At 53.1% G+C, this 25,615-nt stretch overlaps 1 protein-coding gene across 1 annotated transcript in view; it reads left to right on the top strand.

Moving 5' to 3' along the window:
• Window positions 1–25,615, top strand: part of ZBTB16 (zinc finger and BTB domain containing 16) — a 65,321-nt gene that overhangs the window by 2,527 nt on the left and 37,179 nt on the right. The window contains exon 3 of the mRNA XM_010008758.1: window positions 23,985–24,082. Coding sequence (XP_010007060.1) covers window positions 23,985–24,082 — 98 coding nt within the window. The remainder of the gene's footprint in view (window positions 1–23,984; window positions 24,083–25,615) is intronic.

Genomic DNA, 25,615 nt, shown 5'->3' on the forward strand with positions numbered 1-25,615 from the left:
CGGCCACCGTGCCTGGAGCTGCCTGGGCTCTCGGCCCCGGCCGTGCGGTGATGCAGACCGAACGTCACTGGCGGAGAGCTGCAGTGAGGGCTCAGGGAGAATTTTAACGTGCCGTTCAGCCACGCTTTCCAGCATCTCCCTTTCCCCCTCCGAGCCCGGGAGCAGCGACCGATGCGGCCGCAGGAGAGGGCAAGACCGGGGCTGCTCCCGATGCTCTGTTAAAATTCTCTCTGAGCCCGGGGCAGAGCAGAAGGTAAGATCCTGCCCTGCCACGAGGGACCGCGGCCCAGCCCCGTCCAGCGCAGCCGCCGGCATCGCGCGGTGCCTTCCTGAGCTCGGCTTATTTTGACAGCCTCGGCTGTGGTCATTGCTGATTTCTTCATTATTCCTGATCCTTTACCAGGAGGTTGGTGCGTGCTGGGCTCACAGGCTGGGCTGGAGCACGGAGCTGAGCAGTGGCTCCCACGAGCAAAGCCTCAGGGGCAATTGCTTAACCCAGCACCGAACTGCCTTTGCCCGTTCTTGCTTTCAGAGAGATTACCTGGCGCTGGCAAACTTTGTGGGGTGAACCAAATCCTTTGAGCCATTTTTAAACTGCTCTGTGAGACCATCCATGTTGAAAGCCATTGGGCAACAGTCACACGAACTTACCCCCCACCCACCCGAGGTCTAAATTGAAGGCAGTTCCTGTGCAGACATAGTTTCATGTGGGTTTTTTATGGTGTTTGCTTTCTAATATGTGGTGAAAATTACCATTTTGGGGAGGATTTGTGGTATCCTATTGTATTTGTGGAGCTGTTAAAACAGCATCTATGCTAGTTTGGGGTCATAACTCGTGGCTGGAGCCTTTCTAGGGGTGGTGGTAACTGCACTGTGCTGGCTACAGGCCCTTCTCCATTCCAGTTGTAAGGGTAGTCCGGGGACTCTGTGCCCCATGTCATGGTGCTGGCACCACCTCCCCAGGCCGGCTGGCGGTGGGGGCAGGATGTGCTGGGGGGCACCGCGGTGCTGCTCAGGCTTTTGCTGACCTCTTTCTGCTGCGCATTCGCGGCTGCGGTTTTGCTTTCCCACCCTGACACGAGCGAGGAGGTGCCCAGAGCAGCGGCGCTCCCAGCTGTGGGGGGCTGGGGGACGCTGCCGGGGACAGGCATCTCAGCAGTACTGTGGGGTGCTTAGCCATCCCCCAGAATGCTCAGCTCCCCACGGGATGCTGAGCCACCCCCAGGATGCTCAGCCAGCCAGCCCGATGGCTTTCTCATGCCAAGCCCCAGCAGGTGATGGAGCCCAAACCCGCCTGTGAGCAGCTCGGTGAGCTCCGTACTCCACGGCTGTTTCCAGCACACCAGCGAGTGTGTACATATGGCATGTGTTTGTTTACACACACACATGCCTATAGAAGTGTAAATATATATGTTTATAGTCTCGGAGCCTTCTGAGTGTTGTTCCTGTCTTCATCAGTGTGGGAAATGCAGGCAAAGGAGGGCTGGGCTGGCTCTTCACTGGGCTTTGGCAAGCACAGGGGGCTGCTCACCACTGGTGACAGAGGGTGCCCGAGGGACCGTGTCTGCCCCAGCCCTGTGTGGCCGTGGATGCATTGCATGTGCCGTGTCATGACTCAAGTGAGTTGAGAGCTCTGAGCTGTGACCTTGTTGTGGCCGAGTGTCAGCAAGTCTTGGTGCTGACTCTGACAGGGGTTTTCAGGTCCCCCAACCCAATGGCTGCTGCACGATCCTTTTTTTCCTTCTTTACTGAGCTTATGATTTTGACTAATTGGGTGTATATTGAGTTGGCGACTCTTTAATTTTTTTTATAAAAGATTTCCTCCTAGGTTCAGCAAAGTTCAAACTTAATCTAATGTTAGTATTGATCCTCACTTCTAATTGCAGACAAAAAAGCCAGAGTTCAGTGGCTCTTTTTGGGCTTGTTTGTATGAAGAGAAAGCTCCCGAGCTGTGATGCGAGTGCAGACTGGGTTATTTTCCATCAGGAAGTTAAATACCTTAAAACTTCATAAAAGCCGTGGTTTTGTTTTTAATGTCTTTAGCAATAGGAAAGGCTGCAGGCAGAGGGACGTGGGGCGATGCAGTCGGTTAGCGGCAAGGCTGAGCACTCAGACCTGAGGGTGGCCAGGCACCGGCTCCTGGCAGCGCTTGGCTTGTGTGTCCGTGTGAGGTGGAGGAGCTTGGCTGGGCAATGGCAGTGCCCTGCAGTGAGAGGGGAATGCTGGGAGGTCCATCCTCACTGTTGTAGTGGGGGTGTCCCTGGGGGAAAGCCTCTGGTCACGTTTTCACCTCTGAGTTTGGCATTTTGAGGTTCCATGGTCACACAAAGATGTGCTCCAGTGGAGTCTTTCAAGGGGAGGGACCAAGAGGCTTGCTCTGCAGCTGTGGCTGGAGCCCAGTGCCCCAAAGCACTGAGTTTTGCTCCTTTATCCACTTCTGAAGTGCAGAGGAGTGGCAGATCCATCTGCCTCCAGCAGCATCAGTGTGTGGGACCAGGCGCTCCCTCCAGTCTGATGTGCGAGACCAGGAATTGATGCTCCAACTGATCTGAGATGCTTCTGCTCAGGGAACTGGCAGCTTCCCATGGTGATCGGGCTCCTGGTTACAGTGCTAAGCAGTCCCTTGGACTGTTGCTCTGTGCAGAGCTGTAATGTCAATGCCATGGCAAACTTTAAGTAGCAGTATTGGGAAATATCCTGGTGTTTGGCTCTTTCTGTGCCAGCCTCACCTCCATCCGTCTCTGCCTGGATTAGCTGCACGTTGCGCTACTAATGCCATTAGGCGTGTTGGCAATGTTCGACATGTCACAGTGAGAAACAGATGCAGGATACCATTAAAGCAATAAACGTGATAAATCGGATCCCAAGTGTTTTGTGAGATGTTATTAGTGTTAATTTTGGTAGCCTGATACAGTGGTGGCTTTTTATTTTATTTTAAGCATTTGGCAATTTATGTTCCACTGTGATAGAAACTTGAAAAAAAGGAGGAAAAATAGAAAACGAGGGGGGAGGGAAGGAAAAAACAAGCCTGTAGCCCCCCAAGCCCTGCCCGTGATTACTTCCAGAACCCGGAGCTGACTTGGCAGCTCTTGTTTCTCTCTGATGGGCCTTATTAGCAGCACCTGGCATGGCGAGGGCTAATGGGGAGCAGGGCTGGTGGCCGCTGCCGTGCGGCTCCGGCACCGCAGGCCGGTCACGGCGGCGCTCGGCGGCTTTATGGGCCAGGGACGTGCCCCTGCAGGAAATGAATGTTGCAGCCGGGGTCCGCGGCGCTGACCCCGAGCGTGTAACCTGTGAGCGCCGGCCGAGGCCCCGTGCAGGATGCTGGGGATTTCGGGGCTCTCTGGTTCTTGTCATGGGCAGAGGGGGAATAGGGCTGAGTATGCTGCAGCCTTGAACTTTTGATTTATTCAGTGGGGGACTTAACCGTTTCCATACTTGGCTCCCAGCGTAGAGGGGGAAAAGCCTTTTCAGCTTCCGCGTTGTTCTGTCAATTATTCTGCATCATTTTAGTGGCGTGGGTGATATGTTTTAAAGCAGAACTTGGAGATTGCCATCAGAAAACCCAGATTTTTATCTTTTTTTATGTTATACCTTTTTCCCCTTGCCCAGTAATAACTTGGGTGTCTTCCTGACAGCAGAGGGGCTTTCATAAGGGGGATACTGCATGCCCTCGCCCTGGGGTGCCTCCACCTTCTCATTCCCTGGAAAAGGAGCAATGGGATCTGTGCCAGCTCCTCTCCATCAGCTGCAGGGCTGGGACCCTGAGGCATAAAACCTGCCTGGCTGAGGACACTGGTGCAGCTTTTTTCCCAAAGCACGCACGCTCCATGTCGCTTGCGGCAGCTCAATGAGCTTCACGGAGCCTTTTCAGTTCTCGTTAAAACTCGTGGAGCGATGTTGGTTAAAAATGTATTTATTGGCTGCGCAGAGGGAGCCTGGGGGAGTCTGGGCTGCTTCAGGAGTGATGCTATCGACTCTTTTTCTTTTCCCTATGGCCTGTAGAGATGGTGCAGAGCAGTCCGGGCCGCTCGTGACAGAGCATCCCTGCAGCCTTCGCTGCATCTACGTAATCTCCTTTGGCTCTTTAGTTATACATGTGTGTAAATCTGTTTTCCTTGGATGGAGTAAAATTATCTGCATTTTCCTTTTTGCTTGCAATTAGCAGATTTTTCTTTTACTTCCCCCCTTGACAGTTTCAAGAAAGGCTTTAATGAGTAATTACTAAATATTTCCCAGCAGCCAAACACGAGGCCATGGCATCTCCTGTTGCAAAAGTGAAGAATATTTCTGTTTGCAGTTAATTTTAGTGGCAGGCAGATCATGTTAACTGGGTGTAATTGCTTCCAGATATGGCAGAGGGTTTTGTGTGTTGGGATGAAGGGTCTGGTAAGTGCTCACTTCCTGTGTAAATTAGCCTATTCCATTCATTCTGCCTAGCCCAGCAGTCCTGGCTTGTGTCACTCCGCCTGGAAGTTTTTTTCACCCCGACCTGGTGTTAGGGAGCTCAGCACTTTATGGTTGGGGTAATCCTTCACGGGACATCGCTCTTTCCTTTGCCTTCACAGTCAGGATGTGCATCCCATTCTGCAGTGGTGGAGCCAATGGGAGCTCATGGCTTGGGAGCCAAAATGTTGCAGCAAACGGCAGTGTCCTCATGAGAAAACTGCATGTGGCAGGTCTTGGTAGGCTTGCCCGAGGTGGGCTTGTTCTCTAGCCCCAGTAGAGATCAGTGGCTGCAAAGTAGCCGTGTGATGGGTACCAGCTGAAGGGATGTGGTTGGCACACAAGGAAACCCCAATGGAAGAGATTGGTGTGCCTTGAGTGACAGAGAATGGATTCTGCATTCTTTTGAGTGCAGATGAATCTGCCTGTGGTTGGATGCAGATCCAGGCTCTGGAGCTTTCCTGCAGTGGTGACATCTCTCATTGCCAGGCTTGAGCCCAGCTGCAGAGACTGGCTGTGGGGTGTTTGGGAGCACTGTGGGTGTGTTCCTCCTGGATAGCCTGTCCCTCAGGGCTGGGGATGGGTTTTTCCCCCTGGTTTTGGATGAATTCTGCCGCAAGGCAGGGAGCAGCACAGATCTTTGTGGGAGCAGTAAGCACTGCTGGACCGTGAGTACCCACAAAGAAAGGTGGATTTCTTCTGTTTGGTGAGAGCATCTGCCAGCTTGGGCTTTTTGCAGCTTCAGACAGGAGCACTGCCCTAAAATTCAGTTCTGGGAGTGATCCTTTGTGGCCTGGGCTCTGGCTCTGGCCGGGGGCCAGGGCTGCCCGTATCATTTTCTCTGCAGTGTTCTTAACTGATTTTAAGTAGATTATGGTTGGATACACGCCCCGCTGTGCTGGTTTAGTTTTCTATCAGCCTTCATCGTCTCGTTGCTGGTTTATTGGCACGTTGTTTAGCAGACAGGTTGGCCATGTGCAATTGAGGAAGTACTTCCCCATGTAGGCACAAGCACGTCGAGGGGAACTGAGCCTGGCAAGAGCCACCCACCATAAATCGCCGTTAAACACCCTGCTTTGTTACCGGTGTCAGCGCGGGAGATGGGCTCGTTATCTGCCTGTATCAGCCGGGCTGATAACCCTGTGCTCTGCTCAGTGCTGTACGAGGAGCAGCTGCCTCGCTGCGTGCCGGTGCTTCCCGCGCGCAGGGGCGAGCTGAGGATGCTCCTGCACGGGTGATGCGCTGGTCCTTCTCCTGCACATCACAGAGGGGACCCCTGCACCCCTCTCCTGAAAGAACCCACTGTCAGCTGCCTGCAGAGGTGGCTAGGGGCAGGGAGGAGAGTGCCTGGTTTCACCTGGGTGACCTATAAAGAAGGCAGATATCAACCAAGCGGAAAAAATAAAGAGAAACTAAAAAAACCCCACAGGCCCAAACCCCAGATCATTTCCATCACCAGTGTGCTCACAAGGTCAGAGGAGCAGATACTCACAGGAGGATGGTGCCTGGGCAGGCAGGCACAGGTTCCCTTTTGGGAGAATGCTGGGCTCTTACTCCCATGGGAATAAGTGCAGCACCATGGGGGCTGAGGCAGTTTTCCTGCAGAAAGGCTGCAGAAAGCAGCATGCCCACCAAAATGCCTGTCTCCTGGCACTTCAGCTCTTGGCTGGCAGAGCCAATCTCCAAAACAGCAGGTGCAATTCACATAAATATATATATATATATATGCATAGATATTGCCAGATTTGTGCTTATGCAGCAGGTACTTCACTGATTATACCCCCAGTGCTTCTTGCAGCTCCATCACGGCTGCTGCTGGCGCTTTTCTGCGCCTATAACCAAGTTTGGGGGTTGCACTGGGCTCTGTGCCCTTTGTCACCTTCTCTCGTTCTTTTCTCTGTGCATTATTTATAGTAAATCATATTAGAAAGGAGTGCTAAGGAGGAAGTGTGATTCATCCTTCTTGAAACTGGCACTGTCATAAATAAAAGCAAAGCACTTACTACGTGTTTTTTATTATGGTATTTAGGGACAGGTTGTACTAATCTTGGTTCGTGCAGACAGAACCCGTGCAGGCTGCAACTGCCAGAAACTCCATAACCACAGGATAGCCTGCACGTTAAAAAAAATCCAACCAAAACCCGGATATTCTTCTTGGAAGTGCAGAGGCGTGGCAGTGTGCGGCCTGGGGGACAGCGCATCGCTTTCCAGATTGCACCGTGAGGTCTGGTGGCTTCTCCGGGATTTGCTGGCACTTATTGTGGCGCAGGAGCAGGGTCGGCTGTGAGCCAGGGTGCATCGCAGGTTTGGAAGGAGATGCTGGAGGAAAGGGAACTCATGTGGGGATGTCAGGAGGCTGCTGGGTGCAGGGAGCCCCAGGCAGTGTCGGGCCAGGCGTGTGAGCCGAGGCTGGCAGTGGCTCACTGCCGATCCCTTATCTGCAGGTGGGCACGGGCTGCGGCTGCCGCAGCACACAAGCAGCTTTGCGTGGGAGAGATAAGGCGCAGACCCTGGGCGAGGCCCACGGCACCGGCACACCGCGGCAATGGCATCGCCAGCACGAGGCAGGTCCTCTCCGCCTGCCCAGGATGGTCGGAGCCTGGCTGAGCCCCGGCTGTCACCCCGGGGCCCCTTTCTGCGAAACAGCTCTTGGAACTGAAACCCGCTGCCCTCCCTGTAGTGCTCTGCTGCTGTTACCAGTAACACGGTGATTTCCTCCTCGCTCTCTTCCTTCCCCCTCTTCGTAGAAAAGATTCCGAGCGGGCAGGAGGGAGGGTGAGCGCTTCTGCGAACGAGAGTCGGGGCTCTCCTCGCCTTGCGGGGAGCTGTGGGGGAGCCCCACAGTGCTTGTGTGGTGGATGCTGGGAGCCTTCCACAGGAACCAGCCATGTGTGGTGACACCAGCAGAAACCCCCTTCCCTCCAGCAGGAACTTTTAAGCAGGATCTTTCCCATGGAGAACAGTGAAAAAGAGTTGTTATTTTTGTGTCCTGGGTCCGTGTCTGCTCTTAGAGAGTGATGGGATCCCTCCTTTCTGGCTTTACTGTGCCTTTGGGTCCATTGTCACCCTGGACAACAGGTGGTATTTTGTTGGAGATTTTTTTGGGGTTTGCATTTCTGGGGCTGTGGGGAACATCTCGTGGGGCAGGGCTATGGGAGAGGGGTGTCGCAGTGGGAACAGGGCCACTGGCAGCTCCCAGCCCTCAGAGTGATGTGTCAGAGGAACTGGGGCTGCCCCAGCCCCACCACCGGGATCTCGGGATGCAGAGGCAGCCACTGGTATTGATTTCTGGCTTATCTGACCCTTTAGCTGGAGGCAGCTCTTCCCTCAGCGTCGAGCAAATGTAACTGAAAGCAGCCCCGAAACGTAGATCATCCCTCCTTGCCTTAACGAGGGCTGGCCCATGCATTATTTAGCAGGTGGGAGCTGCCACCAGCTGCCCCAGAACAGGTGCCAAGAGCTGGTAGCACCAGGGGAGCAGAGGGCTCAGAGGGTCGTGTGCCACCAGTGTGGTCATCGCTCTGTGCCAGCCTGGGGACACTGCCACAAAGCTGAGCCAAGAGGAGAGCTTGGGTCAGACCTCACCCTTGGGAGGGGGACCAGCCAGAAGAGGATGGGAGATGGGGATGGTGAAAGAGGGGATGCTGGTGATGAGGAGTTGATGGGGTGCCCCATCATGGAGGAGCAGATAGGGAGTGTCTCCCCAGGGTGACCCTGGGGATGTTTTCCTTCTCCTTACCCTGTAGCATGGGGGAGGTGCGCTCTGCCACGGGCTTGGCAGGCACGCTGCACTGCGTCTTCCCCCAGCTGAAGGTGGGAAGTAGCTCCCTAATTAGCACCTTCCTTGCTGAGCAAATGAGGCGGCCGTGCGTGGTGAGCTCCCCATGCACGTGTTGGGGAGGGGCCGCTGAGCACGATGCCCTGTGTGCCAAAGCACTGGAGCCTGTTTGCCAGCGAGTGCCGCGGCCGGGCAGGAGACAGACCCACCACTTCCTCTGCCCCATGTCACCTGCTCAGGCGTTGGGTGCCACCTGAATATGGGAGCTGGTGAGGATGAGTAACCTGGAGTGAGTGGTGAGAACTTCCAGAGCAAACCATATTGTGCAGTGTTGGTGTGGCAAGGCTGGGGGTGTCCTGGGCTGGATGTGCCATGGGAGGGGTCTGTGTCCCCAGCATGGCACCAAGTGGCTTTGGCACAGGAAACCACTTGCCACCCAACGTCCTGTGCCTGCAGCAGGGTTTCTTCTGCAAAGTGGTGCCATGGCAGGGTTTGCTTTGCTGCCAGGCACCGAGCACGGGGACACTGGCCAGGCTGTGCCTGCCTGGGCTGGGCACTGTCCCCTGCTCCCACCAGCATCTGGGGGGGTCAGTCCTTCTTGTTGAGTGCAATGTGTGTCACATGTGTCCTCATATGGGCTCTTTGTGCTGCAACAGCTTATGCCAAAACCACATTTTCTGCTTAAGTGGAGGATAAAGAGGTGACAGTGTTGAGAACGTGAGTTGATGGACCAAGAGCAGCAGGACACAGTGAGGTGTCCATGGGCCCAGGCACATACCAGCTCAGCTGCTGCTCCGAGCCTGATTCCAGTGCCCCCTGTGATCCCAGCATTCCCCCCATGCTGCCCAGGTCCCCTCATGATGCTCTGGACCCCATCAGTGCTCCAGTCCTCAGGAGGCTGGGCAGGGGACCACTCCTCAGGCAGGGGGGTGCTGGATGAGGGGATTTTTCCTTCTTTACATATATTGGCTTAATTCTTTCATTGCTCTGCAGCCACTCGTTTCCCCCTGGTAGGTTTTTTGTCACTATTAACTAATGAGCTGATTCTTTTGCTGTTTTGAGTAACTGTGTTTTTCCTTCAATGCGAGAAAAGGAAAATGTCTTTTTTTAATAGCCTAGCTCTCAAAAATCATTGAAAGCCTGAATTTGCCATTCTTTCACACAAATGTGTGGATTATCACACTTTTTATTACCAGGGCTCAAATTGCTGAATCATGGAAGAGGGATAATGGGAAATGTTTGCATACACGCTGTTGGAAAAAAGGGCTATTTTAAAAGGTTCTGGGTGGCTGATTTATGGTGTGCCCAGTGCTGGTTGCCCTTGGGATGCTGTTGCTCTTACCTGTTGAGATGAGCATTGCTGCTGAGGCAGCTTCTCTGCTGCTTGGATTTTCAATACCCTTTGGTCACATCTGACATGGTGCTTGCCCTGTGCTGCTGGGGTCAGGTGTGAGTTAGTTGTGAGTGTCAGTGTGTTCAAAGAAATAATCGTTCTTCTTGGAGGACCAGTAGTGCTGGGTGCCAATGCCAGCCCCCTGCAGAGTCACAAACAGCATCTTTCTCCCCTCCCTGAGTGAATAAAGGAATGATGAGCTTTGCTGGGGCTGGTCTTTCAGCACCATGAAGGGCTCAGCCCTCACCCTGCAAGCTGCCGTGCCTGGTCGTGGTCTGGGTCCCAGCCCCTTGCAGCGGCTGGGGGCTTTCCCACAGCCCATGGCAGCTCTCCTGAAACTGGACCCTCCTGGGATCACCAGACCCCTTTGATTCTTCCTGTGTCATCTGCTCCCACATCCTGGCTCTGTGTCCCAGGGTTGGGATTTATTATTTTATGGGCACCGTAATGTCCGGACAGCGCAGTGTGGCCGTGGCCAGCGCCGTGTCCCCACCGTCCCCCTCCTCGGGATACTCCTCAGCATTGTCAGGAGCACAGTTGCGTTTCAGGGCCAGGATTGCCAGGGTTTGGTTGTGTGTTTTGGAAAATACACAGTGTTTGTGTTCAGGAGTGATTATTTTGCCGCACTCAGTGTGTTAATGATTGCATTCCACTGTGTGTATAAACTTGTGTCTTTTTGTTAGTAAATAATGCCGGGGAAGTAAGGCTGAGAAGCCACACGTCTGTGTGTGTGTAACGATCCAGTTCTCCCTGGTGCTGCTGTCTCAGCCTTCCTCTGAGGTGCTGGGCAGCCCTTAGAAGGCTCCAGCTGGCTCCAGCAAGCCTGGCTGCCGGTCTCTCCAGTGCTGAGCTGGTCCCCAAAAGTACAGGCGAGGAGCAGCAACGGTGCAGAGAATAATTTTCACCCAAGGGATTGTTGTTCTTGCAAGAGCAGCTTTGAAATCTCTCTGCCGATTTGGTGTCCCGTGCCTCTGTGAGTGCTCAGTGTGTTCTCACCGATGGGTTACCTTTTGCTTCCCCGTGGGCTATAATTAGTGTCCTTTACACAGAATTGCCTTAGAATTGGATTTGAAGAAGATAAGAATCAAATTACCAGTATTTATCTTGTAAATTCCAGAAGATCTACTGAGAGGCACCATAGAAAGAGGATTCTTAAAGTTTTCTGTTCTGAAAATGCAAACCTCCTGTGGGTTATTGGTGGCCTCACCTTGGGCATGTGCCACAGGCTCACTCCATCCCTGCTGTCCCAGGTTGGCTGGAGGAGCAGAGTCTCCCCAGTGCAGGTTCTGCCCCACTCCCTCCCTGCTCCCCAGGATGACAGGGCAAGCTGAGCAGCCAAAATGGATGGAGGTAATTTGAGTGGGCTCTGTTTTGACAGAAATTAAGCATCTGAATTTAAATTAAGGAGATGGAGATCGCAGGCAGCTCAGGCTATATTTTCATAGTGTAAACAGTTGCAGAAGAAGACGAACAGCATCTGTGCAAACACACCACAGCAGCAGTGAGGGGCTTTTTTTGATAGTGGGAAAATACTGAGGAGGGGTAGAGGTGAGATGCCATGCCTTCCTGCCTGCACGCTGCCCAGTGCCCACCTCTTTGACCACCTCCTGGAAAATATTTCACCCACCCTCAGCCCCGCTGTCCCTTCGTGCAGTAAATTACATATTAAAGTAGCCTGGTAACTGAGCACTGGTTGCTGCGCGATAAGCTCTGGGAAATCAATATGTTTGCCATGTGCAGGCTTGTTTATGACACCTGCCTGCAGAGCCCGGCTCCCGGTGCCTGCCCAACCGCCCACACACACACCTGAGGGGTTTTTTAGCCCCCCAAGCGTGGTGATGCCTGGCAGCATCCTGTGGTGGGGGGTACAGCGATGTTTGATGGTGTGAAGAACAGGGAGGATGGCAGAAAAAGATCTCAGGAGGAGCTGGGTGCTTCAGAGCACAGTGCCACGCAGTGCCATCTGCTCCATCCCAGTGCTGGGGGATGCCTTTGGGCAGCCAAGGCTCCCACCAGGCCAGCAGCTAAGCCTGGGTCAGCTTACAGACTAGGACTAGCCCCATGGCTACTGAAAAAACTTCCCCTTCACTTATGAGCCCAAATGGTCCAAAAGTCTGTGCTTTTTGCCTGCTCTAAGGGCCAGCACCTGCACTGGCAGGGCTTTGGGTGGGACCATGCAGTTTTTCCCTAAATCTCAAGCTCCTGAGCTGCAGGAATTGACCTTTTGACCCAGATATGAAGTTGGGAGGTAAAAGACATGGCTTGCAAGGTTTTTGTGAAACTGTTTACCTCTCACAAGATTAACTCAGAGATAATAGTAATTATAAACAGATTACAGTGGGTCCAATCGATAGTGAACTTTACCTCTTGCCTAAACCTGAAGGTTGAGTTTTTACTGCAGCAAAGATAACTGCTGAGGAGGCTCACTCCATCGCCAGCTGGCAAACATAGGAAATCCATAAGTTGGGTATGTGTGGTTTCCATCAGTGTTCAGGAGGGGAACAGGGACCAGTGCATCACCCGATAGTGCTGCTCAGCCCTGCAGGTGAACCTCACCAGAGTGCTGGCCTCCCTGGGGCTGGACCAGCTCTCCAGGATGGGCTCCATTGGGATGCTCAATGCAGGAGGGGCAGCGCCCAGCGCTGAACAGGCACTTCCTCTGTGCATGGCTTTTAATTGCTTGCTTTCACTTTTTATGTATAAAAGATGGTCCATTTAATTAACTGGAGAATGCAATTTCAAAAACGCTAATGCTTTACACATGACAGCTCTTAAAATACAAGTAGCGTTCCAGGACTGCGCCAGGCTTCCTGTGCCTCTGTCTTGTCCTCTTGTGGGATGCTTTGGAGAGGAATAATCCGTGTGGCAGCCCCTGATTCTGGAGCAGAAGACCTTCTTCCCAAAAAGATCTGGGGTGTTTGATCCTGGCTTCCCCTTGTTAGCATTACAGGGATGGCTATTCCATCCATGTCCTTCTCTTTCCTTGCATCTCAGCTGTTAATCCCCACAAAAGGGACCGTGAGCCGTAGCAGCATCTTCTCTCTGGTGGCAGGAATGAGGGGTTGGCATCACTCCCCACCCAGGGATGGCACCTTAATGGTGGAGACCCTTGGGTCCCTGTGCTGGGACCCCTGCCCTGCTGTGCAGCCAGCACCAGTGAGACCCTGGCTCAACTCCTTGGAGTTTCTCTGGCTGTCACAAGGGGTTTGCAGTGGCTCTGGGGAAAAAAAAAATAAATAAAAAATGCAATTTTCTGCATTACACGTGCCTTTCCCCCACATTGGAGCAGGGAACTTCGAGACTAGTTGCTGGATTTGTTGTTAAAAACCTGCACACACACCACCACCCTGCTTTTTTTTCTGCCCCCCCCCCTTTGATTCCCAAAGGGATTCACTGGAGCTGAAGAAACCCAGGAGAAACTTGGGGCTGTTTCTGCACTTTTAAAGAGATTTTGACCCCAAAATTCTCCTGGCTGAGAAGATGAGTCCTGGAAGGTGGAATCTTGGTCATGGAACCATGGAATGGTTTGGGCTGGAGGCACTTTGAAAACCATCTCATTCCAACCCCCCTGCCATGAGCAGGAACCCCTCTCACCAGCCCAGGCTGCTCCAAGCCCCATCCAACACTGCCAGGGATGGGGCAGCCACAGTTTGCCTGGCCCAGGCTCTCCCCATCCTCCCAGCCAAGAAATTTCCTCCTCATGTCCAACCTCCATCTCCCCACTGCCAGTTTCAAGCCCTTCCCCCTCATCCCATCCCTCCTGCCCTTGGCCCAAGTCCCTCTCCAGCTTTCCTGGAGCTCCTTCAGCCACTGGAGTCTTCTCCTCTCCAGGCTGAACAACTTGTTCCACTGTCCCACCACCCTCCCAGAGGTCCCATCCCAGGACACAACACTTCTTTGGAAGCAAGTTCAGAATAGTAAACCACCTGATAACTTTTCCTTCTCCCAGAGGGGGAGACATGGGTGGGAGGTGAGTTCCCAGGACAATTTCTAAATCCCATTCCAGAGGAAGGTGCCCAGGATTCCTCCAGCCAGGAAAACACACATTCCCACAGATAACATGTCAGAACTTGTCAATGGCACCTCATCGCCCCCTCCAAAGCCCCTTTCCCCCCAGCCCATACTCACTCCTGCTCTCCCTACATGGCATTTTCCTCCAGGGAGCAGCGTGTGTACCGAGGGAGCTGTGTGCAGGGACAGGCTCGTCCCAGGGCCAGCTCTTTTACCAAGTTTCCTATTGCATCATCAGAGCCAACCCAACGTGGTGGCTCCTCCTCTTTTTTTTTTCCCCCCCCCCCCCCCCCTTTTTTTTTTTTCTTTTTCGTAGCTTAGAAACCTCTCTTTGTGGCAGAAGGCTGGGAGGGTTTGAATGCCACATACAGGCGTAGGAGGCTGACTGAGACCATACGGCTTTATCATTCATTAATTCCTGTGCTCATTCATCCCCCTATTTAAACTCCTCTGTAAAGACGGGAGCTACAGATGGTCTTTTGGTCCCTCTGTAGCCGGCAGACCTTGGCCCCGACAAAGGGGTACAGAGGGAGCAGCAGAGTGTACAAAATATTGCCAACCATTAGAAACCCAGGGCTCATTCACCGCCGGCTCCTGCTTTGAAAGTGAATTTATGCAAGAGCATCATAACCCGCCGAACGGGGCATTGCCAAGAGTCATGGCATGGCCAAGGGGCAAGTGTTAGCCATGGTTCTGCTGGCCATCCATGCGGAATGGCTGCAGGAGCCTGCAGAGCAGCAAAGTTGTTTTAGCCATGTTTTCGCCTTTGTGTTGCAAAACGTAAAACTCTGCTTTCTTTGCTGATGGACTCTGTCTGTGTAAGGGGAGTGAAAGTGGCTTGTTCTGCCTGTGATGTTTTGGTGCCAGATCACTGTGATTGTTTTTCTTTAAGAACTTGTTAGTGTTTGGGCACCTGGGGCCCAACACCACATCCCTGCATGGGAAGAGAACCTGGTGGAAGCCTCCCTGCACCCACCATTGCGGAGAACTGGGGGGGATTGCAGGAATTGCTGGCTCTGCTGGCTATGGATGGGCTGCTGGGCTGAAGTTGGGACATGTCCATAATTCAAAGCCTTGCTGGTGCTGCTGAGGGGCTCCAGCATCTGACCCTGTGCATGGTGCTTCTTGGGCACCATCAATCCTTTCCATGGGACCAAAAGTTTCCTTGCAGAATAACTGAATTCTGCAATCTTGTTTTTATACATGCTGTGCTTAAATATTAACACCAATTGAGCAAATTGCCGTTTAACAGCTTTTATTTGCTTTCATTAACAGTATAATTTAAAAGCTCCTGAATTTGCATGGAACCTGTTGTGCACGTCAGGGAGGGGGGTGAGGCTGCTTGTAATTAATTACTCAACAGCCCGGGCTCCTTGGAGAGGTCCCGGAGGGCCGGGACGGCCCAGGAACGCCCGACTCCTTGCTTCGGGACGCTGCGTACTTTTGGCCGGGGCTGGGGGGAGAAGAGTGTGCCGGCAGGGCTGGCGTCCCGCTCAGAACTTGGCTCACCAGCAAGGTATTTATTTATTTTTCAGCAAAACATGTTGTAGGCTGAGCAAAACTGATTATAGAAGCGCTCTTCCTATTAACACACCCGTGCTTAAACCTGTGCCGAAAGAAAATAACGCAGGAGAAAGTCACCAGTCTCATGCCCCCTGTCCCATCCCCCAGTGCAGGGTCCTGGGCACAGCTCTGCCCATGACCTGCCTGCACCTTGCCCACAGCTGGACACATTTGCCTGCATTGTTATTCCTTGCAATGACAAGTTTCCAGCATGATTTCAGCTGTGCTCCACACAGATGTTTGTGCAGTTTTGGGAGCAAAGCCAACTCAGACGCTGTGATGGGGACACTGCAGCCCCCGTGCTGTCCTGACAGCTCTGCCTGGACTCAGGCTGCACCTGCTCCTGTGACACCTCCTGCTCCCATAGTCCTTCTCCAAAAATATGTTTTCCTTAGGAGGGCTTTGCTGTCGGGCAGCAGTGATGCCTCAGTTCCAGCCCGGCTCTGTGCTCCAGCCCAGCTGTCCACACGGCTGCTGCCCGACTCCAGCCTGGCTCCGTCCTCTCTGTGCCTCCCACCCCTCCCAGCTCAGAGATGCTGATAATGAGCATTTTGTGTCTCCACCTTGGGAGTTTGGGTGGAAAATGAGGTGGTTTGCACAAACAGCCTGGATGAAAGCACTCCTTGTCCTCTGGGATGCCCATCCCTGTGTTCCCAGCCATCCTAGGCTTTGCCGTCATGACAGTATCTCGGGAGGGTGCTTGGCATTTTCAGGAGCAGGGAAGGAGTGGGGAGAAACACCCATTTCAGAGTGCACCTCTGGTTTTGCCAACACTGGAATATGGTTCTCGCCTGGCATCTCCAAGTTGTCCCTCCTTGGGAGATCCCTGGTCACTCCAGGCTCCTACCAGAGCCCAGTGCAGTCCAGATTTGTTAATTTACTGGCTTGACAAGGTGCATAATGTTCATCTCCCAGCTTCTAATTGGAATTAATTAGTTCTTTGTCAGCCCTGGGAGCTACTGCAGAAGCAGCACAGTCCTGGGTAAAGGTAGAGGTGCTGGCAGAGTATGGGAGGAGACAGGGCTGTGGCTGAAGAACATTCCCGGAGTATCTGATCCCAGCCTGGCAGAGGGTAGCTCTGGCTGCTGAGGAGGGGCCACTCAACAGCCCAGTGTGAGGGTTCCATCCATCAAAGACACTTCCACTGCCCCCTTACAGCAACACAACTGCTGCGGCTGTCCCTGGCTGACAGCTCCCTAATCCATCTTCCCTGGAAGGGAAGGGGAGACCCTCTGCTGCTTGTGATGCTGGAGCTGCTGCCTTTGTGCCAGTCAGTGCCACAGCCACAGGTGTGTGAGATGTTCAGCCTCACAGCTTTTGAGGTTGGATGTGGAAGCAAGTGTTCCCCCTCAGCCTCACAAGTGCTGAGTGCTCCTGTTAGGAAATGAAGGGCTGCTGGTTCCCAGGAGGATCCAGGCCCTTGTCTTGGGGTGGGCAGGGCAGGAAGCAGAAATCTGTGCTACAGTGTTTGCAAATGTGCACTGGCAGGGAGGACTGTGTGTATCTTTCTCCATGGAGGCTCCGTCCCAAACTTTTCATGGCAGGGATAACACTTCAGGAAGCTCCACAGAAGTCAGTGAGGTCTGGGTAGCTGTCTGCATGGCAGCAAAGGCTCAGGTGCCTCTCTCCCTGTCCCCTGCCAGTCCCCAGAATATGGCTGTGAAATGTTCTCATGGTCCCAGCGGTTTCATCCCGGGATCCTGCAGCACAAAACAGCCCTGGGAAGGCACGTAGCAACAGATGGAGCCCCTCAGCTGTGGGTTGGGATGGGGCGTCCGTAACTCCAGCTACAAACCTGCCATATTTTGGAGTCACCGATAATAAGGACATGTTTCCATCAAAGCACTGGATTTGTCTCTGTGCTGGCATCTGGAGTGCAGAGATAGATCTTTTCCTCAAGACTGTATTTCCAAGCCACGAGCTCTTCCCTGGCTGTTAATTAATCCTTTGTAGTTTAGTGACTGATGAAATCATGACTCTATGAAATTTTAATCCTTGCGCTGTATCGGCACCACTGACGTTATCAGAGGACCACAGGTGTGCGCTTGAAATTAGTGTGTTGAATCCCTTGCATATTTGATTGCCTTATAAAACTCCAGAACTGAGCTGCTGGCTGGAACGATGGCATTTGCCAGAGATTTGTGCCCATTCCTGGCTGTGGTTTCTGGCCAGGCTGGCATGGACACAAGGGAGTGGGAAACAGGAATGTGCCTCTCGTTAGTTTCCCCCTGGAGACTTCGCCATCTCCTCAGGGTACCAGGAGCTGACTCCCTTGTCCCCAGGGAGCACCAGGATGGTGCTGCCTACACCATCTCGGTACCCTCCCCAGAGAGTCCTGATGCTCCGTGCAGAATGCTTCCCTGTATCCCCTCCATCTCTTAGGGTTGGGAGGAGGGAGCAACTGGCACTTTGCCATTTGTGGACTGCGCTGGTGCTTGGGCAGCACACGTGCTGCTGCCAGATGACAGATATATTTTTACACTTGGAATCCATGAACCGCTTATTATTTCTGAAGTAGGAACCAAACCATCTGAGCAGTCACGCTGCTGGTGTGGCAGATGCACTCGATGCTAAGGTCACTTGGGGTTTTTTTTTTTAAATTCCATGTTATTTTCCAGCCCCTGGAGCTGCTTGGGTGGTGTTTGCTGGGCACAGTGGGTGCAATGCCCAACAAAGCTCTGGTGCCACCAGGAAGGCAAAGGCATTTCTCCCAGCTCCCTGCCACCATGTCACCCCTGTCACCGGGTGCTGGACAATGGGATGAGGATTATGGACAGTGAATTTGTGCTCATTATTCTAAGTGGGGCTGTGTGTGAGTTAAGCCCTCAGTGCCTGTGCTCTGGCCACTGATGACAATATGACATTTTGGGACTTGTGAAAGCTGAGGCTGGCTGGTTCCTGCTGCCAGCTGCACCATCTCGGATGCATCCGAGCGCTTTGCATGTGTGCTCGTCCCACCTGCCTCGAGCCTGTGGTCCCCCTCACTTGGGTGGGCTGAGATGTTCACAGGGAGCACTGGGGCGGAGAAAGCTCCACCCTGGGAAATCCTAATTTATAATGAATATTGTAGACTGACCTGAACCCAGGACATTGGGTTAACTTAAAAATCATTATAATAGTCCTGATTCTGCTCTATTTGCAGTTGCCAGCTCCCATGTGCTGCTCTGGGGGGTTGGGAGCAACCAGTGGGAGATGCTGCCCACACAGGCAGAGGCTGTGCTGAGAAAGCAGCAGCCCTTGGGCAGCTTCGTGGTGCGTTTGTGGGCAGGCAGGGCCTAAGGAGCAATTTAAATTGGACTTTTGGTGGTGTTGCTGTGTTTTCTGCAAGGTGAGGGCAGGCAGGTGGGATTCTTTCCTCAGCTGGTTTGCAGAGGGGTGGCAGTGGCATCCCACTGGAGTAGTGGCAGGGCACAGCATCTGGCTGGAGCTCATGAACTGGCTCATAGGAGATGTTGTGCAGGCAAGGAGTTCTGGTGCTCTCAACCCAGAGCTGTCCCCTCTCCTCCCTTATATTATTACATTTCAGAAATGGTAAAATCTTTATTTCTAGCTCCTGTAAGATTGATTTAATTTTTTTTTAGTAACAGTGGTGACTTGAGGGCAGGTTTCTTTAATTATTATTTTTTTCCTTCTTAATTTATGAAATGGAAAGGAAGGTCTCTGCTCCCTTCCCCCTTCCCTGTGCCCTTAATAGCTCTCACTGCTATTTTAATCCACTGGGGCAGTGCGGGGACTGCGGGGAGCCCGGCCTCCCCCTCGTCGGCCCACGCTGGCCCGCCCACGTCAGCCAGCGGAGGAAATAACGGCGGCAGGGGGAGAACTGGAGGGAGAAAAAAAAAAGGAAAACCCTCCTTGAAGGATGCAAGAGGTGGTTTCTCAGGCAGCTTTGCTGCCCACTGACCTTGGCTTTCTACCAGATCCCTGTTGCAGACGAGCTGTGGCAACGTCACCTTTATCTTGATAAAATAGATCAGGGGGTGAATTGATTTTCATATTGATTTACCCGGGCAAGGAAAGCACGGGTGGAAACCAGGCAGCATAGAGGGTTTTTGGGAATTGTTTACCCTGGCAGCACTGGGGTTGTGAAGCCACGGTGCTGGTTTTCCTGCACACTGTTCAGCGTGTGCCGCAGCAGGGACGCACCGGTCAGCGGCCTCCTCTCTGATGGGCACCGCAGTTACGGCCTGGCATAAATAAAATCCAAAGACTCCTATAAAACTCTGTTATTGCTGCGGCACAAAGTTAGAACGGCTTGAGGTTTCTTCTCCCTGGCTCTCGCGCGCGGCAATGAATATTTTATAGGAAAGGAAATACTTAGCGGCTGAATCTTTTTATAGCGCTGCCGCTCCGGCGAGCGGTTACCTGCCCTCCGTGCTCCGCGCTGGCGGGGCTGAGCCCCATGGCATCCCCCTGGGAAATGCAGTGGGACGGGGGGAAATGCAGCGGGACATGGGTCTGGACCTGTTGCACGGGCATCAGGAGATTTTGTAAAATTTCTGCAAGACTGATGAGGATGGATTTCTATCTGCTGTTTGCTTTCAAGTTGGCACGAGGCTCTTACTGTTGCACTAATGCATGTTTGTTCCTTGCTTTTAACTCATTTGGACTCTGCTGTTTTGTTCATGTCATGACAGCCTTATGATGCCCCCTCTGGCTGCCAAAATCCATCAGGATGCCCACGGTGCCCTGCAGACCCCCCAAGCCCCTGGATGTTGCTCTGCTGAGTCTAGGCTGTGTTGCAGCAGCCTGGGTGTTGCTGCTTCAACAGGTCCAGAGCAAAGCTCAGCAGCGCCCGAGCCATGGCAGCCGGGGTGGGTTTGCCTCTCCCCACCGCCCGTCGCCCTGCCAAGCTGCACCCCAGCCCCAAGATGACAAAGTGCCCTTTAGTTAATTGCAGAACGGATCGCCTGGAGTTAAAAGTTCTGATTTATACGACTCTGGCTCTAACTGCTCAATAACACGGGCCCGTAATCTACTTTCATTTCAAACAGAAGGGTGATTTATGGGGCAGCATGCCGCTTTAGCTCAGAAATGAGGTGTTCAACATATGCTCTGTTGACATAAATTTGGAATTTATCGCTCCTGTCAAAACTGCCTGTTGGACAAAGGTGCGCATTAAGGCAATAAATGGCTCGGAATAGTTTGCTGTCAAATTTCCTAACCATTGTATTCACTCTGAGGGGAAAATACACACCTAAAAATAATCAAACAGCCAAAAGCCATGTGGTTTCTTTGGAGGGGAGAAGAGGAGGTCTCCTTCTGCGTCCTGACAGGGGTGGCAGGGAGGGATTGGGCAATGCCAGTGCCTTCCATAAAATTGAGCAGAAGGTGGATTTTTGCAGGTTTTTCAGTGGGCAGAGCAGGACTTTGCTTATGACAGTGATGGGCCACTTGTGGTTTTTAGATGCCAGGGCAGTGCTGGTACCTGAGCCCGCATGGGCATCCCATGAGATGCTCCACTGAGCCCCCGTGTTCCCTGGGGTGCTCCACTGAGTCCCCACATCCCCCCAGGAGTGAGCAGCAGCATTTGCCACCGATCCCAGCCTTTTCACACAAAGCACCCTGTGGGGAAAACTCATAATTTTTACACCGCGCGGTCTTGCTGGAGTCGCTGTCCCTTTGAAGTGCTTTTTGCGGAGCATTTACAGGCCTTTTTAATTACCGGCAGCTTGCGAGGGGCCAGCCTCCCGCCCAGCTTTTGTTTGCCAGTGCTGGGTGGGGAGGAGGTCTTGCCCCATGGTGGGTTTAGATCCCGCCTGCAGAGCCCTTGGCCAAGTCTCCACACCAGGAATCACTTGGGAAGTGGGTCCCATCCCTGGGATCTGGCGCCACAAGTGTCCCCAACGCTCTGGAGCATCCTCTTGGCAATGCTTGGAGGCTTTGTCCAGCTTCGTGTTTCCATGTGCCTTGAGCATTGCATCCAGAAGGAATTACAGAGGAAAACTAATTTTGTTGTCGTTTGTTGTTGTTTTTTTTTTTAAAAAGTGCTTTTCCCGATTGCTGCTGCTCTCCATCCCACCAGCATCTTCCTGCCTGAGTTACTTGCAGGGACCTTGCAGCAGAAGGGAAGTACAAGAACTGTTATTTCAGCATCAAGTTGAAATAATAAAGTGCAGTTTATCTTCTTGTGCTCGAGTTTGGGCAGCATCATGATGCATTTTAATGTCCTTAACTTCAACCCACCCGCATTCTAGAGGCACAACTGTAGAAGCACATATTGATCTTTCCCCTCAGATCTTAACAGTCTGAGCAGCTGTAATACCTTGCTTACATCTGCCAGGTTTCTGTGCAGTTTTGCAACATCTCCTTAATCCGGCAAGCAGCAATAGAACATTTCAATCATATTTCGCTACCGGGAAACCAAGCAGATAAAGCGCTTTAAGACCTTGTTGAAAGGGACCGTGCAAGATGGCGAGCGATAAGATCGTCCTATAAGCAGGCGCCGAATGGAAAACTTTTGTTGCTGCTGAAATTTGTTGATAGAGATATTGCAAACAAATTACCCAGAGAGCACCCAGTGCCTTGAAACAACAAGGGGGTGACGCAGGAGGGGGAAAAGGCAGCGGCCAAGTGGGATTTTCAGGGAGCCCAGGCTCTGGCTCCTTGCTTCCACCTTTTCCCCTCTCCTTGCTGGGGGATGCAGAGAAAGGAAGCTTGCCACTTTATTTCTGCTTTGTTTCTTGAGCCTTACTTTAATATATATATATATATATTCCAAGATTTACTCAAACTAATTAGCCAATTATGCTTTAATTCACTGACAAGGCTTTCCAGCCTCCGAGAGGCGAGCGCTGCAGCTGGCACGGGGGACGCTGCGCTCATCTTAGCAAAGTGCTTTAAACCCGGCGTTAAGTGCAGGAGAGAGCTCAGCCTGAGCTGGGGAAGTGTGACAGGCACGTCCCTAATTAAAAATGCAAAATGAGAAGTTTGTCACTTATTTAGCTGCCTTCTTGGCAGCAAGAGTCTGTCAGGAGGCTGGTGCTTTATTTATTTTTGCAGGGCAGATAAATCCTTTGGATTGTAAACCTTCTTGGCCTGAATTCGTGCATGACTCCTAATCCTCCGCTATGACACAGTGGATTCAGGACAAGCCTGATTAATAATTACATTATACTGCAAAGTTGGGAGTTGAAACTCTGGTTCTTTTCCTCTCTGCTCCCTTTTTGCTCCGTGGCGTTTGCTCACCCCTGAACACCCTGGTGGTGTCCTCCTGTGGTCTGGCACTCCCAGCACTGCCATTCAGCATTCTTGCAAGGCAGGGTCCAGGCAGGATGCAGGATGGGATGTAGAGTGAGATGCAGCGCAGGATGTGGGCCAGCTGCTCGGCACACTGGCAAGAGAGGTGGGCTCTGTGCCGTAGGGTGGGGAGGCTTTGGGCACTGGGCTCTCCACAGCTGCAAGTGATGCTCTTGTTCCAGCTCAGTGAAACACCTTCACACCAGTAAAACTTACCCAGGACTGGGAAATAAATCTCCAGAAAGCAGAATCTCCCCAGCCCAGCCATGTGCTGGAGGCGAGCGGTCCTTGCCCAGCACAGCCAGGGCTGAGCCCTCCCGCGGGAGTGGCAGAGGGAGGGGGCTCGGCATCCAGCCCCGGACAAGACCATTTCTGTTTGTCTTTGGCAACAAGGCAATAAAAATACACTGCTCTTGTTGCGGAGCAATGATAAATGGGGCCTGTGAGCAGAGGTCGGCACGCAGCGCTGCGACGCTGCGCCTCGAGCACAGACACATACTTCTCTGTTTACAGCATCCGATTTTGAAACTTTGCACGTGCTGCTGCTGCCAGCCTGCCCCGGGTTGAGCAAGGTGTGGTGCTGCTGTTGAGCGCAGGGCCAGCTTGCTCTGCAGCAGCACCTTCTATCACCAGCTGACCTGGTGAGATAAAGCAAGTAGTGCCTGTCTCAGGTGCTTTGTGTGCTGCCTGGTGGCCCTGCATTGTGTTTCAGTTGCTGCGTGGAGCCTTGGGGAACTCCTCTGCAGCATGATGGGTCTGTGGCCTGGGGCAGTGGGACTAGGAGGGGTTGCTCTTGGGTGGCAATAATGAGATGGAGACTGGTTGGTTGCTTGCTGTAGACTTGGATGCTCCTCTTGCCTGGGTTAGTGCAGATGCCATCTGGTAAAGGATTTTTCATCTGATAGGAGGTGCAGTCTGCTGCCCGTCCTTTGCTACCTAAAGCTGGAGCATCAGCAGAGAGGGAATAATGTGGGTTTGGCCTTCATGGCCAAGCCCAGCATCCACGATGGCGAAGGGGGCGATGCGAGACGGGCGCTGCGTCGGCAGGTTGTGCAATGGCGCCCGGGCGTCGCTCAGCTCGGCCGGTGGTGCCAGGAAACGGTGAGCGGCTCGTTTCCTGTTTGTGAACTGGTGGTTACAGCTTTTGCTTGTGATTTGTGTCATGCTGAATTTGGATGGAAATTGGGATTCAGTTTGAAATGCATACAAACAAGGTCTTGAGTTGGTTGTTGGTTTTTTTTGGAGTACAGTACCCTTTTGAAAAGCACTTGCTGCACAGGGCAGAAGTTTTCCAACACACACTTTGCTTTAACTCTAGAGTTTGGATTTATTTGGTTTATTAAAAGAATCCAACTTTAGTAACAATAACAAACGTTAAAGAGGAGAAGGTGATCTCATGGCTCCTGGGTGTCCTGATCATGCCCTTCCCATAGGGCTTAGCAAACCAGACCCAATTTGGGGTAATCATGGGTTGCGTGAGGTATCAGAAATATCCCAGCATTGTTGCAGATCACCTTTCCCCCACAGGACCACTAACCCCTCTCTGTCCTCCCCTAGGAAGCTGCACAGTGGGATGAAGACGTATGGATGTGAGCTGTGTGGGAAGCGCTTCCTGGACAGCTTGCGGCTGCGAATGCACTTACTGGCTCACTCAGGTGGGTTCAAGGGATGCTCAAGGTGAGATGGGGGATGCTTGGGTTAGGATGGGGGTGCTTCCTGTGCCCTCCCAGAGATGCTGCACTGCATCGGTAGCCCCTCTGTCATCGGCTGGTGACACCAGCTCACGTGTCTCATCCAAAGGAGACGTGTGCGGAGCTGGCTGGACCCTTCCCAAGGCAGTACATTGCAAACTTGTTCTCCAGTGCCTGGTAATTTGATTTATTGAAGTTTTCTTTTTTGGAGTTTGTTTTCAGTTCCTTAGTTGGGGAAGTATTTTCCGGGCTAAGCAGCTCAGAATAACAAACTCCACATAGCATGCAGCCGCTTGTTGCCCAGCCCCTCTCCCAGCATTGTCTCCCGTGTGCCTCCCAGCACCGTGTTCCTTGCGTGCAGGCGCCCGCCGCAGTTCATTAGCAAAGCTGCTACAAAATCAGGCATTTGGTGCCTGATGCCTCACAGGAGCAAGTCCCTGTGTTGCAGGCCCTGTAATTAAGCAGGTCGGGGTGGCTGCGGAAGGGGTTGTTCTCCACAGGGCAGCGCAGGCAGGTGTCGGTGCAGCCCCTTGCACAGTGCATGTGTTGGGATGCAGCCTCTTGCACAGCTTAGGGGCTCATGCAAACATAACACAGGGACCCCTTTGCTGCAGTGCTGGGGAGAATCCTTGTCCCCTTGTCCCGCTTGTTTGAGACCAAATCACTGGGGGTGGCAAGTACAGCAGCCAACACTGCTCCTGTAGGGAGCTTCCAAAGGAGCTGTATTCCGGTTCGTATATTTCTATCGATTCCCCCCTAAGTTCATACTTCTTCCCCCCTTTACCACTTGTTAGCGCCGAGGGGCTTGGGGCAGGGATGCTGGTCCCTGTGATGCTGCTGTCCCCCAGCAGTGGGGCACGGGGTGCTGGTGTGCCCCCAGGATGCTGGGATGTGGGATGCTGGTTCCCCCAGTAGTGGGCTACAGGATGCTCCCCCCACCCTGCCTGTTGTTGGTCCCTAGGAAGCTGGTCTCCCCTAGCAGTAGGGTGCAGGATGCTGCCTTTTGCTGTCCTCCCCCACGTCCGTTGCTCTCCCCAGGATGCCGTCCCCCCCTTCCCGGCCGCTGGCGCACGCAGCTCGTGTTTGTTATGGTCTCTTTGGCTCGCAGCCCGTCCCTGGCGGGCAGCCAGCGCTGTGGGTACAGTATGTACAGTGAACGCCGCGCCAAGCTTGTCATCGCGAGGGATTAATTTTTATTTATTTATTTATTTTAAATCCGGCGGGGGGCGGGGAGAGCTCTGCCCTGCGCTCGCAAACCGCCGCCGCGAGCGCTGTTATTTATTAAAGCCGGAGACCTTTGCACCTCTCGCCTCCCCCCGCCACCAGCCCGGGATGAGGCCGGGCTGTGCCGGCACAAGGGCTTGTCTTCCGCAGGCGGCAGCGATGGGTATAACGGGGAGTTTTCCCCGTTGGGGGGGAGCACTGCAGTGGGGCGGCTTGTGCACCCCCAGCAAACTCCTGTCCAGCCCCCCCCGCCTCGCTGAGGGCCGCAAACAC

Source organism: Chaetura pelagica, unplaced genomic scaffold (assembly GCF_000747805.2).
Source record: "Chaetura pelagica isolate M959 unplaced genomic scaffold, ChaPel_1.0 scaffold650, whole genome shotgun sequence".
Taxonomy (NCBI): Eukaryota; Metazoa; Chordata; class Aves; order Apodiformes; family Apodidae; genus Chaetura; species Chaetura pelagica.